The sequence below is a fragment of the Microchirus variegatus genome, assembly GCF_963457635.1.
Source record: "Microchirus variegatus genome assembly, chromosome: 20".
NCBI classification, from domain to species: domain Eukaryota; kingdom Metazoa; phylum Chordata; class Actinopteri; order Pleuronectiformes; family Soleidae; genus Microchirus; species Microchirus variegatus.
The window spans coordinates 5445289-5459239 of NC_139821.1; the positions used below are offsets into that span (position 1 = coordinate 5445289).

The following is a 13951-nucleotide window of genomic DNA, read 5'->3' on the forward strand; positions in this document are numbered from 1 at the left end:
AACCAGAGAGTGAAAGACATATTAAAAAACAGCATAATGAGAAATAGTGTTTATTGTCAAATGCACAATAAGAAAACACATTTCTGAAAGAAAAAAATCGAAAAAAAAATATTTATTATGATAATTCATATAATTTCAAAATGAAAGTGTTTGTTTGTGTGGAACAATAGATAATACACAATGGAGACGTATTCTTATGATGCTAAATTAATCTATTAATTAAAAAAAAATACATAAATTAATTCATAAACTCATTATAACATAAATAACTGGAAAATCAAGAAAGAAACCACAAATGTAGAGACAGACTACATTACCCAGAAGCCTTTGTCACAATAACATACCCACGTGTCACTTTCATCCAATCAGAGGCCGGCCATGATGTTCCGCGACTGACGTGTCGCACTCAGTTATTATTGTCGGAAAACAGCGCTGTTTTTTTCTTCTTCTGTAGCCAGCGCGGTAATAACAGCAGGCGGAAAATGTCGGAGCCGAATAGACAGGACATTTCTGCCATTTTCAAGCGACTGCGCTCCATTCCCACGAATAAGGTGAGAGTTTCATTCGTTTTCTGTGCTCTGCTTTATAACAAGGAAGTCAAGCTCCACTCAAAAATACCTGACACGTCGCACTTTCGGACGCTAGCTTAACAACTTCACGAGTCAGTTTCTTTAAAAGAGCGTTCGCGTAGGACAAAAAGTCACAGTAAAGTCACTTTAGGAGAGCCTCGTGTGTGACTGTGTGACAGTATACACTTTGTCGTAAAAAACCTGTGAAACGGTGACGCAGACGTGGTTTGACAGAACTACACGACGAGCTACATTCTGACAGTTGACGTTAGCTGCGTGTGTTAGCGTCAAGCTTCCTTTTGGCCTGAGTTGTCAAAATGGACGACACCATACTTTATTATTACTATAACAAAGGATTTGAGCTAGTGTCGGGTCACTTAAGGGCGAACTTGTGTCCATAGAGTGGGGTTTTTGTTGGTTGTTTTCTCTTTTTATGTGTAGTTAACATAGAGAAATATGATGTCAAAGGGATAATCAGTGTTATAACTTGAAAAACAACGTTAAATAAACAAAATCCTATTCATAAAGAAGCAAAACGTTACCAACAGCTGTTGTGAATCAGCAGCTAAACTATCTGCACTTTATTGCATGCAAACTGCACATGGATGAACATACATCTGTTGTAGTCTTGTATAAAGTAAGGGATACTTCAGTAAAAGTACTAATATCCTTCCAGAAAATGCCTTTGGTAGAAGAAGTCACTTTTTAATATTAATGATATGATTTAAGTAAAAAGTATATGTCATTTACTGTACTTAAGTATCAAAAATAATTTTGTCATTTAAAATATACTTAAAAGTATAAAAAAGTAAGAATAGAGCGAGTTGTCTTTCAACTGGAAGGTTATTTGTCCTTGATCAAGACACTTAACCCTATGTTGAAGGGTATGAATGGGTGAAAACTGTGGTGTAGTATATTGTTACATGTGAGTGACACATGTTGGCATAAACATTAATGATCACATAATGTGTGGTTCCTCTTTAGCAGCTGGAATTATTCCAAATCTCACTACCTTTGACTGATAACACCTGACTGATTACCCGTTTAATGTTGGACGTCTATGAGGTATTACACAATCGCCTCGAGTAGAGGCTCTGGTTTCATTTGCTGCATCAAATGAATGGAACTATTTATTTAAAAAAAACATTGAAACTGGCCCGCAAGATGTTTGACCATAATTTGACACCACTTCATTAATATATGTGTTCCTGTTCACGGTGTTTTCTGGTACTTGCCAGGCCAAAATTGTAAGTAAGAATTAGTTTTTGGCCTGGTAAAATGAAGGTTAAATGATTAATAATTTCTTTGGTACACTGTAAAGTCAAATAGACATAGTTCAGAACAAGGACAAAGTACAAATAGCAGATTAAAACCACGACATACAAGCACGATGGAAATGGCAGCACTTCAAGTTGGATTCAAAAACATCAGTGGTCAGATAAGACCTAATGTAGGACAGGCGATTATCCCAGAGTTTAGGGACAGCAACAGATAAACCCTGTCACCTTTGATTTGGAAATGAGATAAGGGGGCTGGCAGCAGCTGTGAGTGACCCAAGAGCAGACAGAATATGTGATTCAGATATTGGTGCCACCTGATAAAATATTGATCTTTTGAAGTAACACCATTATCACCAACGTTAAAATACATAATATGGTGTCAATAAGCAAAGTCAGCTCATGGGAGGCAGATTTATTCCCGATAAGATAATTTGACACGGTATCCTCTCAAAAACAGGCGTAGACGTTGTCATAAACAATACACAGTCAGGATGGGGCATTATTTATTCCACACACACATTACACCAACATCACCACCAGCCTGAACAGTTGATACAAGGCTGTTCAAATGTCACATCGGAAATCGAGGCTAATCCAACACGGCAACATTTTCCAGTATTCTATTGTCCAGTTTTTATGAGTTTCTCATGTTGCAGCAGCACGAGTAGAGCTTTTGAATCTCTCAGCTTCACTTCACTGACGCCACGCACAAGCAAATACCCTGACATCAGACATGTGTACTGTACAGTCATAGTCATTTAACCACTCGTTTTGTTTACGTGAGCAAACATGATGTCGGCGTGTAGTTGAACATGAGGCGTACTAGGAAGCCAGATCTCGTCATCCATGACAACTTTTAACATCAGGTGTGAACACTCTGTCCAAATGTGATTGGAACGCTGAGGACGGATGTTCATAGCAGGTTTGAACGTGGTCTGATTTGATGTGTTATTTGAGTTCTAGATCAGCAGTTTTGGAAAAGCTCAGCACATCTGGCACCAACACTAAATATGCCCCATTCAGAGTCACTTAAATCACCCATTTCTTCCCCATTCTGATGCTCAGTGTGAACTTCAGCACGTCATCTTGACCATGTCTACGTGTCTAAAGGCATTAAGTTGTTGCCGCATGGTTGACTGATTAGATATTTGCCATCTCCTTTTATTGATTTTTAGCTTCCAGTGTTGAACTAGGCAGGTGTGTGTTCACAGATGTCAAAATGTGACTTTCCTTGTTTAAGTCTTGAGATTAAGCTTCACTGTGAGTACTATAATGTGTCTTCTGTGCTGTCTCTTTTCCCCACAGGTTTGCTTCGATTGTGCAGCCAAAAACCCCAGCTGGGCCAGCATCACTTACGGTGTGTTCCTGTGTATAGACTGCTCAGGGACTCACAGGTCTCTGGGGGTGCACCTGAGCTTCATAAGGTAAGTGCGGACTTGTTGATTATTATTCAACTTGTTAACATGCAGGACAGAAACACACAACTTTAATTTAAAACATAAAAGAAAGAAATGACTCACCTGTTAAACACCTGTTTGAGATTGAATTAATTGATTTAGCTTATCTACATTTGGGGCATCAGAGAAAATGCTGCCTTTCCAGTTTTATTTAGATGTTTTCCCTGGGGCGGTGGTGCACTGCTGACTCACAGCGAGAATGCTCTCTGTTCAAATCCTACTTTAAGCCTTTCTGTCTGGAGTGTTCGTGTGGGTTATCTCTGCACTCTCAGTCCAAAGATATGCAGATTAGGATCAGGTTAATCGGAAAACTCTAAATTCCCCGTACGTGTGAATGTGTGTTGTTTGTCACTGTGTGTTGGACCTGCGATGGACTGGTGACCCGTCCAGGCAGCAGTTTCCCTCTCGCCCCCACAATCAGCTGTGATTGGCTGCTACCACCGTCAAGGGAAAAGCATAAAGTGTATGGAAGGAGCGTCACGTGTGTCTCATTTAAAAGACAAACATTGTTTTGAATAATTTCAAGATGAGTTACAGTACATCTGCTTGGCTGAGGCAAGAATCTGATGAATTGTTGAATCTACTATTTAGGTAACTGGGTTAAACGGGATCCTTACATGAATAAGAACAATAGCCACAGGGTTTGAGGGGTTTGTTTTTGGAACCAGACTCACACGGACATTTTTAGACAATGGGGTTGTTTAGCTCCATTATTTTCTCGTCACTGGCACTTTACACTTTATTTTTTATAAAATGTACAAACTTAAATGGACTTCAGGATGACTTTTTTGTTTTATGCACAGTTAAGGGCCAATTTAGGCTCGTGGCAGCGTTATCATACTGTTATTTAAACAGATACAGGTAAATCCAGACTACAAAATCTAGTCTGTAATCTATCCATCTGTTGTTACTCACCCACCCTTAACCTCCTCACGTCCACAGATCTACTGAGCTGGACTTTAATTGGTCCTGGTTCCAGCTAAGATGTATGCAAGTGGGCGGCAACGCCAGTGCGGTGAGTCCCGTTGTTTGTAGGGCAAACTATCAGCAGCTTATCTACGGGTTGCAATGCCAACGTCATGCGACGACCGCATGATTCCACTGGATGACTCTGTGTTTGCTCTTCTGTGTCTGTTTGCAATGTTCCCACGGGCAGATTGCTTTTTTCAACCAACATGGGTGCACGGCCAGCGCTGCCAATGCCAAATACAACAGCCGAACTGCTCAGCAGTACAGAGACAAGTTAAGGATTTTAGCTAACCAAGCCACCAGACGCCATGGCACGGAGGTAAAATAAAGAGAGGTTCAAATATTAGTCCATAATGTGATTAAAAATGTTATTTTGAAGTTTTACTGTTCTCCTCCTCAGCTGTGGCTCGACAGTCAGGCTCCTCTCTCTCCAACATCACCAGAAGACAAGCATGTGGATTTCTTTAGTCTGCATTCACAGGTAAAACACGTGCTATTTACTTTGCTGAGGTGTGGTTATAATTATATATCTGTTTGTTGGACACACACACACGCACACGCACACACACACACACGCGCGTTAATAAGAGACATGTTGTTTCATCACTGGTGTGTTTTTGATCTTTGACACACAGGGAGAACCTGAAGTTTTGGACATGTCCAAAATGAGTCTAAGCATGCCCACATCGGAGCAGAGTTCAACCCGGGAAAAAGACGAAGACCGAAACGGTATTCACACGTTTCACAGATTGCAAAACTGCATCAAGTCTACTGTATTAATCCCACCTCACATGTACTATTTCAGGTAATACAGAGGATGGTCCAAGTGTGGAAATGCTGAGTGTTTCCCCAAAAACAAATCCAGGTTGGGCTGTTGTCTTATAGTCGTACCCGGGACTGCTAGAAGAATGAAACGCATTTTTTTCATAGATTTTTATCGAAATTGATAAATTCCATTCAGAAAAAGTGCAATTTAAATCAGATTTCTACTGTCTGAATGCTCCTGCTGCTCAAATTGAACGTTTCTCTCCTTCAAATGTTTCAGAGCCGCTCTCTCTTCTCAAGAAGAAGCCGACGACTGCCAAGAAAACAGTAAGTAGTAGTTAGGAAGTCAACTCATTGTGTCACCGCATATTTGGGACCAGACACAACATCCTATGTAATTATAAAAGTGCACTGTTTTCCTGTGCATTCACAGTCTGTTTTTGTGTTTCTGTGTTTACAGTTGGCCTCTAAGAAAGGTGGCCTGGGCGCTCAGAAGGTCAGCAGCAAGAGCTTCTCCGAGCTGGAGAAGAAAGCTCAAGCTGCCGACAAGCTGAGAGAGAAGGAAGAGGGCAGCGCCAGTGTCAAGAGGAATATTCAACCCGAGGAATCCATGTATGTGTGTGTGTGTTTACTCTCTCTCTGCTGCCTTTAGTTGTGGTTGAGCATCATTATCTAATGGAGTGGATCCTTCTGCTCCCTCATTAGAGGTCGTGTTTCCTACCTCAGCAGAAACCAAGTCCTCACATCATCGGTCATTAATAGACTCTCTCTGTGCGGTTTGTCCAGATCTGGGACAACATGGTGTCCTAAACAGACCCAGCCATATTTCCATAAGGTTTTGACGAAGCGTAACACAGCTTTTCTAGCATTTACGTCACCAGAGGTCCAGGAAATGCCTTTTAAATGAGGTGTCATTGATAGTCATGTGACTCACTCACGTGTCATTGAATTTGGATCGGCATTTTTAGACTCCAGGGAGAAATGAGTGGAGAAAGAATAAACTGATAGTCAGATAAACATAGGAGCGGTGTATTAAGAACTTTGAACTGCAGAGGGCAGCATTACACCTCTGAGTGTACAGCCTGCTGGAAATTTGTATTATTATTATTAGAAGATTAACATTAAGCATTTTGGCTTAGTATTATTATTTTTAAATCTTTTTGTTACATAGACCTAGTATGATTTGTTTTTTGAGGAAATTTTCTCTATCTGCTTCTTTTCTTTCACACTCCTCTTTGTTTTTACCTCATTCTCTCATAACTCGCCTGCTTTCCTTTTCTCCTCAGTGCTCCATCGATGCGACTGGCTTATAAAGACCTCGAGGAGCAGAGGAAAAAAGAGGAGGCCAAGCTGAAGGGATTAGAGGGGAAGAAGAAGGAGCAAGCTGAGAGACTGGGCATGGGATTAGGCATGAGGAGGTGAGAGGATGCAGCGTCTCATTCTCTACCCGGTCAGATGAATTGTATGTGACCCTCGCGTCTCCGCTCCTCTCTGCAGTGCCGTTTCACATTCTGTCACTTCGGACATGCACATCATCGAGCAGGAGAGTCCTCTGGGGACAAAGACCAACAGAGGACGGAGGTTTGTTGAGGAAGAAGAGGAAGGGTCCTTCACGTCCAGGTCAGACAAAGACAAAGTATCTGCTCGACGATGACGCCGCTCCTTCACGTCGTCGGAATTAATCACATCTTTTTTTTTAGGAGGTATGAGAATCAGCCGGAATCATCAGATCGCTTTTCTTCACGATGGGATGATGGTGGTGATGAGGGAAACTGGAGCAAGAAACCAGAGCCAGACTTCTACTTGACCTCAAAGATATCTTCACTTGATGACAGGTAGGAGTTATTTCAACAAATATGCTTACATTGTACGGATTGTTTTTTATTAAAAATATTTTTTTATTATCCATTACCAGGCCTGCCCGAAGGAAACCAGATCCACTGCCAGTGTTGGAGACGGGAGAAGTTCAGAGAAAGTTTGGAACTGATGTCAAGGCAATCTCATCTGATATGTTCTTTGGAAAACAAGACAACAATGAGGTACACACCTAATATATTAAACTCTGCGTGTGAGGGGCGTTATATGCTTTATGATACTCTCCCCTTACCTTAACTCAAGAGTACATCTGAATGTGCGCTGAAGCACTTAACAGTGTTGGAGGTTGTGAAGGTTGTGTCGCACTATGAAAAAGATATTCAAAGGAGACTTTAGTATTTTATGTAAATATCTGTCTGAAGGTACACAGTGATAGTTCTATTAGATAAATCTCATCTCAAAAGGATTCTTCCAGGCATTGCCCATACAGTACATCTTGATGCATATTCTAGTGTGTGTCTATATGTAAAATCGACTGCTGGGAAACAGAAATAAACATGATGTTTATTTCTGTTTCTTTTTAGTATGAAACCAAATCACGACTGGACAGAATGTCTGGGAACGCGGCAATAAGTTCTGCAGACCTCTTTGACGATCCAAAGAAACAGAACGGTACTAAAGCTCAGAATTGATTTACTATTTACTATTACTAGTTAACTACTTACCACTTACTTTTATTGTTTTTGTCTTTTCTAAACAGCAAGTTCGTACCGTCTGACCAGCGTTCTGCCCAATGCTCCCGATATGTCGCAGCTCAAACTGGGAGTGCGCTCGGTTGCAGGGAAACTCTCTGTCATGGCCAGTGGAGTAGTTAACACAATTCAGGTGAGCCGGGAAGTACAAATAATAACCAATCGGTGCGTTTACATATGGGTTAAAATCTGATTTTATGTAAGACAATAATTCGGTTTTCATAATGTCACGTAGACTGACTAAAATTGAGCTAGCCTAAGTCTGACTTACATACCTGGATAATGCGAGTCATAGTCTGATTACTCCTGCATGTGTACGCTTAGTCAGACTAGAGTCGGACTTGGACCAGAAGTAGAAGGAGACGACGACATATAAACTGTGACTTTCTTCGGACAACGCGTTTGTTTTTCTGTGACATAAAGGTCAACAGGAAACTAATTCACCGTACACTAGCTTATACAGACATACAGCGACACCTACAGAGGCAGAGTTAGACACACACGGGCAATAAATGGAATGGATGTAGTCTTTGTTGGACTATGGTCTTAGCTGGATTAGACTGTGCCGGTTAACATACTGACTGACTCTGTGAAGGTTGTCAAACAGGTCCAGTTATCTACAGTTAAAAATAAAAATGTAATGTGCATTATTTCTTCCTTTTTTTTCCAGGATCACTACAGTTCTTGAGTCCTGGTTTTCAGCATCTCAAGTCGTCCTGTGTTTACCAGAGTCGGACTGTTTTTCCGCAGCGAGTGAGTGAGTGAGTGAACCCGTGATGACCGCAAAGGAGAAAGATGAGTTCCCTGAGCAAATCTGCTCCTCGGTGCTTCATATTTGACCCACTTACTGTCCTGTATACATTTACGTTGTTTGTTTTTTTGTTGTTGTTGTCAGATCTTGTGTATATTGATAGAATCAAGATGACTGAAGCACACTATTTGTTCATCTTGAAGCGTGACTCTCGATGTATCGTAAAAACGAAGAATATTTAGTTTGCAGTTTGTTACTTAAGTTGTGCGTTGATTTGCGGTGCTGGGGTTTACCTGTGCTGTGTATGTAGCAGTGTGAGAAGGTTTATGGTGTGATGAAGGTGGGATTTTCCTTTTTCCTTTTTTTTTTTAAATTCGTTTTTTTGGTTGTTGATGAGGTCAAAAAAAAGAGCTAAGCTGCAAAGAAGACACACAATCATCACACACTCTTTGTAGGGTGTGGCTTTGTACTTTTTTTTCTTAATCTTGCACATTCCCACATGTTTGAAAGTGTCCTCCTTCTGTCCCCAAAGTGCACTTAAGTTTGCTCTTCCACACAGACGGGACCAAAAACTGATAATGAGGCCTTAAAAGACCGTTTATCTTTAAATTAAGATAAGCTTCATTATTCTGCGAGTAGCTCCGTTTTCCTTGTTTTGTTTTTTTTGTAGGTTTTTGTGGAAATGCACTATACTGTCTTTCATTTTTGGGCTGAAAAATGTGGCTGAGGCAGGGATTTGTCCTCCCCTATTTAAGAAAAAAAAAAACTAATATGGTTAAGATGAAAATATATGTAAAGAGAAAGACTTATTCATTTGAGGGTTGTTTTTGATCATGTTTTTCATTAGAATTTTGTTTTAAAAAAACACCTTTGTTAAAATGTCAGTGTCAATTTCTGGGTTGGATTTATTTAGTGTCACATAACGACCCTTGAGGACATTTTTTGTAGCTTTCTGTTCACGTTGCACAGCAACACGTGTCCACTTGAAGAAAAAAAAAAGAATGTAAACCTTTAAAGCCTTGAAAATTCATGTTAGTGCTGTTGTTTCACACTGCCAAGGTCTAAATTATATATTTAAAGAGAGGTAAAAGATATTAAACTTTTGGACAGTGTTGCTCCTCCTCCACCCCAGGCCGCTGTGGGTTGCCAGATAGTTTCCCAGAGAAATGCTGTTACAGTGTCTTCATGCACATTCATAACTGTCCCACAGTCTGATTTATCTGATAAACATTGAACATTGTTTGCAGCTCAGTTGCTTTTCTGTCCAGGATCCACAGCTACCTTCAAATTACTTTCAGCCATCAACATTTCTTTCATTTCTTTTACAGTCTTTTTTTGTTGACATTCAAGACATTTTTGAGAGGGGTGGTCTTATGTTTGGTCACGTTAGACATTCCCAATCTATAAGCTGCAGATTACTGTGTTTGGGTAACTATTCTGGCAACCCTGGTGTCAAAGTGCTGCTGGTTGTGTAGGCTGCGGTCTCCTCGATCTTAAAAAAACACATTTCTTACATAATTTACCTTTTATTTAACACCAAAGGTGGCTGTGGCAGCTGCCTGCATTTGGATTCGGAAAGCAATAGAAAAGCAGTTTGACAGATTTGATGGATTTATGTAAATATTTGGTCGCAAGTTAATTATGGGACTGTTGTTTTTGACGGAGCAGGATGACGACATCACATCGATGGTGAAACACTATGAAGCACTTAGAAGTGTTTTTACATCCCTCAATGGCCAAATATTTGTCCACCCTTATCACGATATGCCTTCGCTCATAGATCGTGTTTTACTCGTACATATTTGCCATATAATTGCACGTGGCAGCTTCTGCTTGAATGTAAACCGTACCGTTTTGCAATGGAAAACCTTCGCCTCCCAACTTGACGACGCCATCGGCGCTCGCCTTCGAGTTCGCTTATCTTTATAAGATTGTTTTTGCGTCTTCGGCTGTTGAGTATTGTTAAATGTTACATACAGTAGGAGAGTTTTGCAGGGTGTGTGACTCGCATGGCCGCTTCGGTCACACAACCCCAAATATGAGACCGCGTACGGCTGCTGTGGGCCCGTTAATTTTTATGAATTAATGATGGGAATCACAGAGCTGCTCAATAATACCTGTATAATAGGAAGAAAATGATGTATAAGGCTTTGAATTATCATTTATAGAACGATATTGATAATCAATTTTTGACACTCAAAATGTAAGAAAGGTTTTTTTTTTTGGAACATGCCAAAAATAAATGGCCTGTACTTCAATCAGTCTGTCTCGATTATTATCTTTTTAGTGTCATTTATAAATGTATGAAATGTTGCTACAAGGGAAAATTTGGAAAACCTCAAGGGCTGCAACTAACGATTATTTTCTCATTTAATCAAATTACATGTCAGATCAGACTTGGAAATCACCTAAATAATAAACCTGGAAATAATGATGTTGAATGTTCCTGAACCATAATTATTCTGTTTTAAAGAAGCCAGAAAATATTCACAATTCAGACGCTGAAAAATCCAATAGCGTGTTTTACTTATTGAAAAAACACTCACAGCGATGAATGCAGTAAATAATCGATTAATGGAGTAATTGTTGCAGCCCTATAAACTTCCCAATAACACTTTTCAAATTAATGGTTTAAGTTAAAATATTTAGTTTGGAATTGCATTATTTGTCAAAATTATATTGACGATTGGTTCCCTGTTCATCGACTAACCAATTAATCGATTAAAAGTTGTTGCAGCCGCACACTTCCAGGAAAAAAGTGCTGGCACCCGCCTACGTGGCTAGCTGAGGCGTTTGCGGTTCTCCGGGCAGTGTCGGAATTCTCAGTATTCCCAACAATTAAATCTATTAATATGACTGAAATGTTCGTCTTTCGTAATTAAACGTTATTGAGTCTTGACGTGAAGTTTAATACAATCCATCTACTGATTATACATATTACCGTTTTACTGAGAAGTTCCATAACTTAAACATTTGTACGAGCTTTCAAGAAGCACGTGAACGCCACATATTTTTTCTTCTAGGAACAGTTAGCAGAAGGAGCAGCTAATAGTGTCGCAGCTAAACGCAGCGGTTAATTTCGCCCTCTTTATTGTCCTCCATTATGAATTTAGCGACTTAAATCACTTTTACAACATAACTAGTAGCTGTTAGACGTGTTTTTATTATCTCGGTAAAAGTGTGAAGCGGTTGAAAATGCCCACAGAAGTGAAGCAGAGGAAGAAAACGCCGAAACTTAGTGATGAACTGTGTGAAACTTCGGCTGCTAAAGATGTCAAAGATGCGGAGAAGAAGGTGAAGACGGAGGTCGGAGCAAATAAATCCTCCTCCTCCTCCTCCAGCCTGGACGTGAGAAGTATCATGTGTTTGGTGTCGCTGGCAGCCTGTGGAGCTCTGAGCTGGTGAGATAATGTTCACGTTTAATACGTTGTTAGTTTGGTTCTTGTTGTTGTTTATGTACATTAACACTGTGTGTCTTTGTTCCAGGATGGTGCTGCAACAGAATGAGAGGTTTTCAACAATGGAGGAAAAGTACAAATCTCTTCACGGGAAAACTTCCAGTCTGTTCGACATGGAGGAAGAAGTTCTGAAGGTTTCCAAAAAGGTGCGTTTGATTTACAGACCTTCAGCTGCACTGAGGAGGGACTGTACTTTTGTTTATGTTCCCGTCGGGGCAAATTAAAAGTGACACAGCAGCACAAAAATGATATGTTATAATTAATTAATCAAAAATATCTAATATAGAACAACGTTGACGGCATAAAAGTGACGTTTGTTGTTAACAAACCTCAAAACGATGACGTCTTAAAATTTTTTGTTGTGTTCAGGAACCAAAAATATTCAGTTTTAATGATTTAGAATGATTTTTAATTATGAGAAATCCTCAAACTAAATTAATTGAGTAATTGTTTCACCACTAAAAGACAACATAAATATTCCCATTTATAAAATAGACATTTTTATTAGACATTGTTGCATTGGTGCATTATGTAATAACTCTAAAGCAACTGGCCACAAAATCCTCCTAAGACTCAGGAATAATGTTCATATAACAAACTGAACTCGCCAACAACAACAGTTCAGCCAAAATATTTGCATTAAAACTTTTTTTTGCAGACTGCAAATCATGTTTTGTCATGTGGCGCCACCTACCGCCGGCTACCAATCATTGCAGTCAGTAGAGTCTCATCTGCCGTCTGAGCTACGATGGCGGAGAAAACTAAACCTAAAAGACCTCTGTATTTTGAATTTGAGTGTAGTAACTGATTTTGGCCACATTCTTACATATGGCGCCTTTAAGTATTGTTTCTAAATGTAAACTACTCAGGGCCATAGAGCTCCCACAACAACAGCCCTCCTGTTTTGTGTTGCGGCTGCAGCTTGCCGCCTCCGAAGACGACCTGCAGGAGGCGCTCTCCACCGTCTCCTTGGCAACGCGACTTCAACAGGACGTCTCCGTCCTCCACGCCGCCGTGATGGACATGCAGGCTGACGAAAACTCCGCCTCCCGCGACCTGCAGACGGTCAACGCTCGCTTCCTCAACGTGACGGAGACGTGGCAGGAGGGACTGTCGGCCATCGCCGCCGACCTGGCTGCCCTCAAGGCGGAGTCGCGGGAAGCCCACGCCGGCGCCACGGATCGGGTGAACGAGGCGGAGCGGAGGGCCCGGTCGCTGCAGGGGAAGTTGGAGGAGCTGGAGGACAGCACCAAGAGGAACGCCCGAGCTCTGGAGCGCACAGAGGAGGACGACACCAAGCGAGCGCAGGAGCACCTGGACTGGAACACCAAGCAGATCCACAAGCTGCAGGAGCAGATCAGCAGCCTGACGAAGAGCGAGGCCGAACTCGGCTCTCAGCTGCGGGAGCACGTTCCCAGAGCGCAGCAGTGCGAGGATCACCTGCCGCAGGTGGAGGAGGCGGTGCGCTCCATCCTGAGGCTGGGAGGAGATCTGAGCGCGGCGGAGAAGAGGCTTGAGGAGGTGACGCTGCAGGTGTTTGGCACCGAGGACAGCATGCTGAAAGCTCTGAACGAGATCCTGGCCATCAGAAAGGAGCTGGACACGCTGCAGGCCCAGAACAGCATCCTGAAGATGAAGAATGAGTTGTCTGTGGTTAAAGAAGCGGTCCGTGAACTCACCATGGTGCTGAGGGAAAACAGGGGTGAGGTTGAAAGCCAGGATGAGTTGATGAACAGTCTGGGAGAGGAAGAGGAGCAGCAGCAGGAGCAGGAGGAGGAGGACGAGGAGTGGAAGTGGGAAAATGATGATCAGGATGAAATGAATGAACCTTCACTATGACATCACTGGAAGATTTAGTCAGAGAAAAATAGCTGCCCTGACTGTGCTGCACTGAACACACAAGTACAATGAAGACTCAGTAGTGGTTTAATGACTGCATAGTGATGTTTTTTCCACAGCAGCTGCATAAAATGTACCTCTTTATTTTTAAGTCACTCCCAGCTTTTGAATTTTGCAGTTTCGGTAAACTGCTTATTCTGAGAAAAACAACCAATTTGATGATGTTATTATTCTTTTTTTTAATTGTTATTTGAATTTATTTATATAATTTTAACAATATTTGAATGGACTGAATT

The 13951-nt window shown here is 41.2% G+C and overlaps 2 protein-coding genes across 2 annotated transcripts; both read left to right on the forward strand.

Annotated features, from left to right (window-relative positions):
• The first annotated feature begins 458 nt into the window (after window positions 1–458).
• On the forward strand, window positions 459–10585 carry arfgap3 (ADP-ribosylation factor GTPase activating protein 3). The gene is made up of 16 exons (XM_083906541.1): window positions 459–551; window positions 3155–3273; window positions 4249–4321; window positions 4463–4594; window positions 4676–4756; window positions 4911–5004; window positions 5081–5140; window positions 5321–5367; window positions 5501–5652; window positions 6327–6458; window positions 6538–6660; window positions 6741–6875; window positions 6956–7079; window positions 7440–7527; window positions 7616–7740; window positions 8278–10585. The coding sequence occupies exons 1-16, from the start codon at window positions 483–485 to the stop codon at window positions 8293–8295; spliced, it is 1572 nt and encodes a 523-aa protein (XP_083762667.1). The 5' UTR covers window positions 459–482; the 3' UTR covers window positions 8296–10585.
• A 968-nt stretch (window positions 10586–11553) lies between these two features.
• On the forward strand, window positions 11554–13655 carry LOC310941577 (inhibitor of nuclear factor kappa-B kinase-interacting protein-like; the record flags this gene model as incomplete). Its single annotated transcript, XM_083906764.1, has 3 exons — window positions 11554–11759; window positions 11845–11962; window positions 12738–13655. The coding sequence occupies 3 exons, from the start codon at window positions 11554–11556 to the stop codon at window positions 13653–13655; spliced, it is 1242 nt and encodes a 413-aa protein (XP_083762890.1).
• Between the last annotated feature and the right edge of the window lie 296 nt (window positions 13656–13951).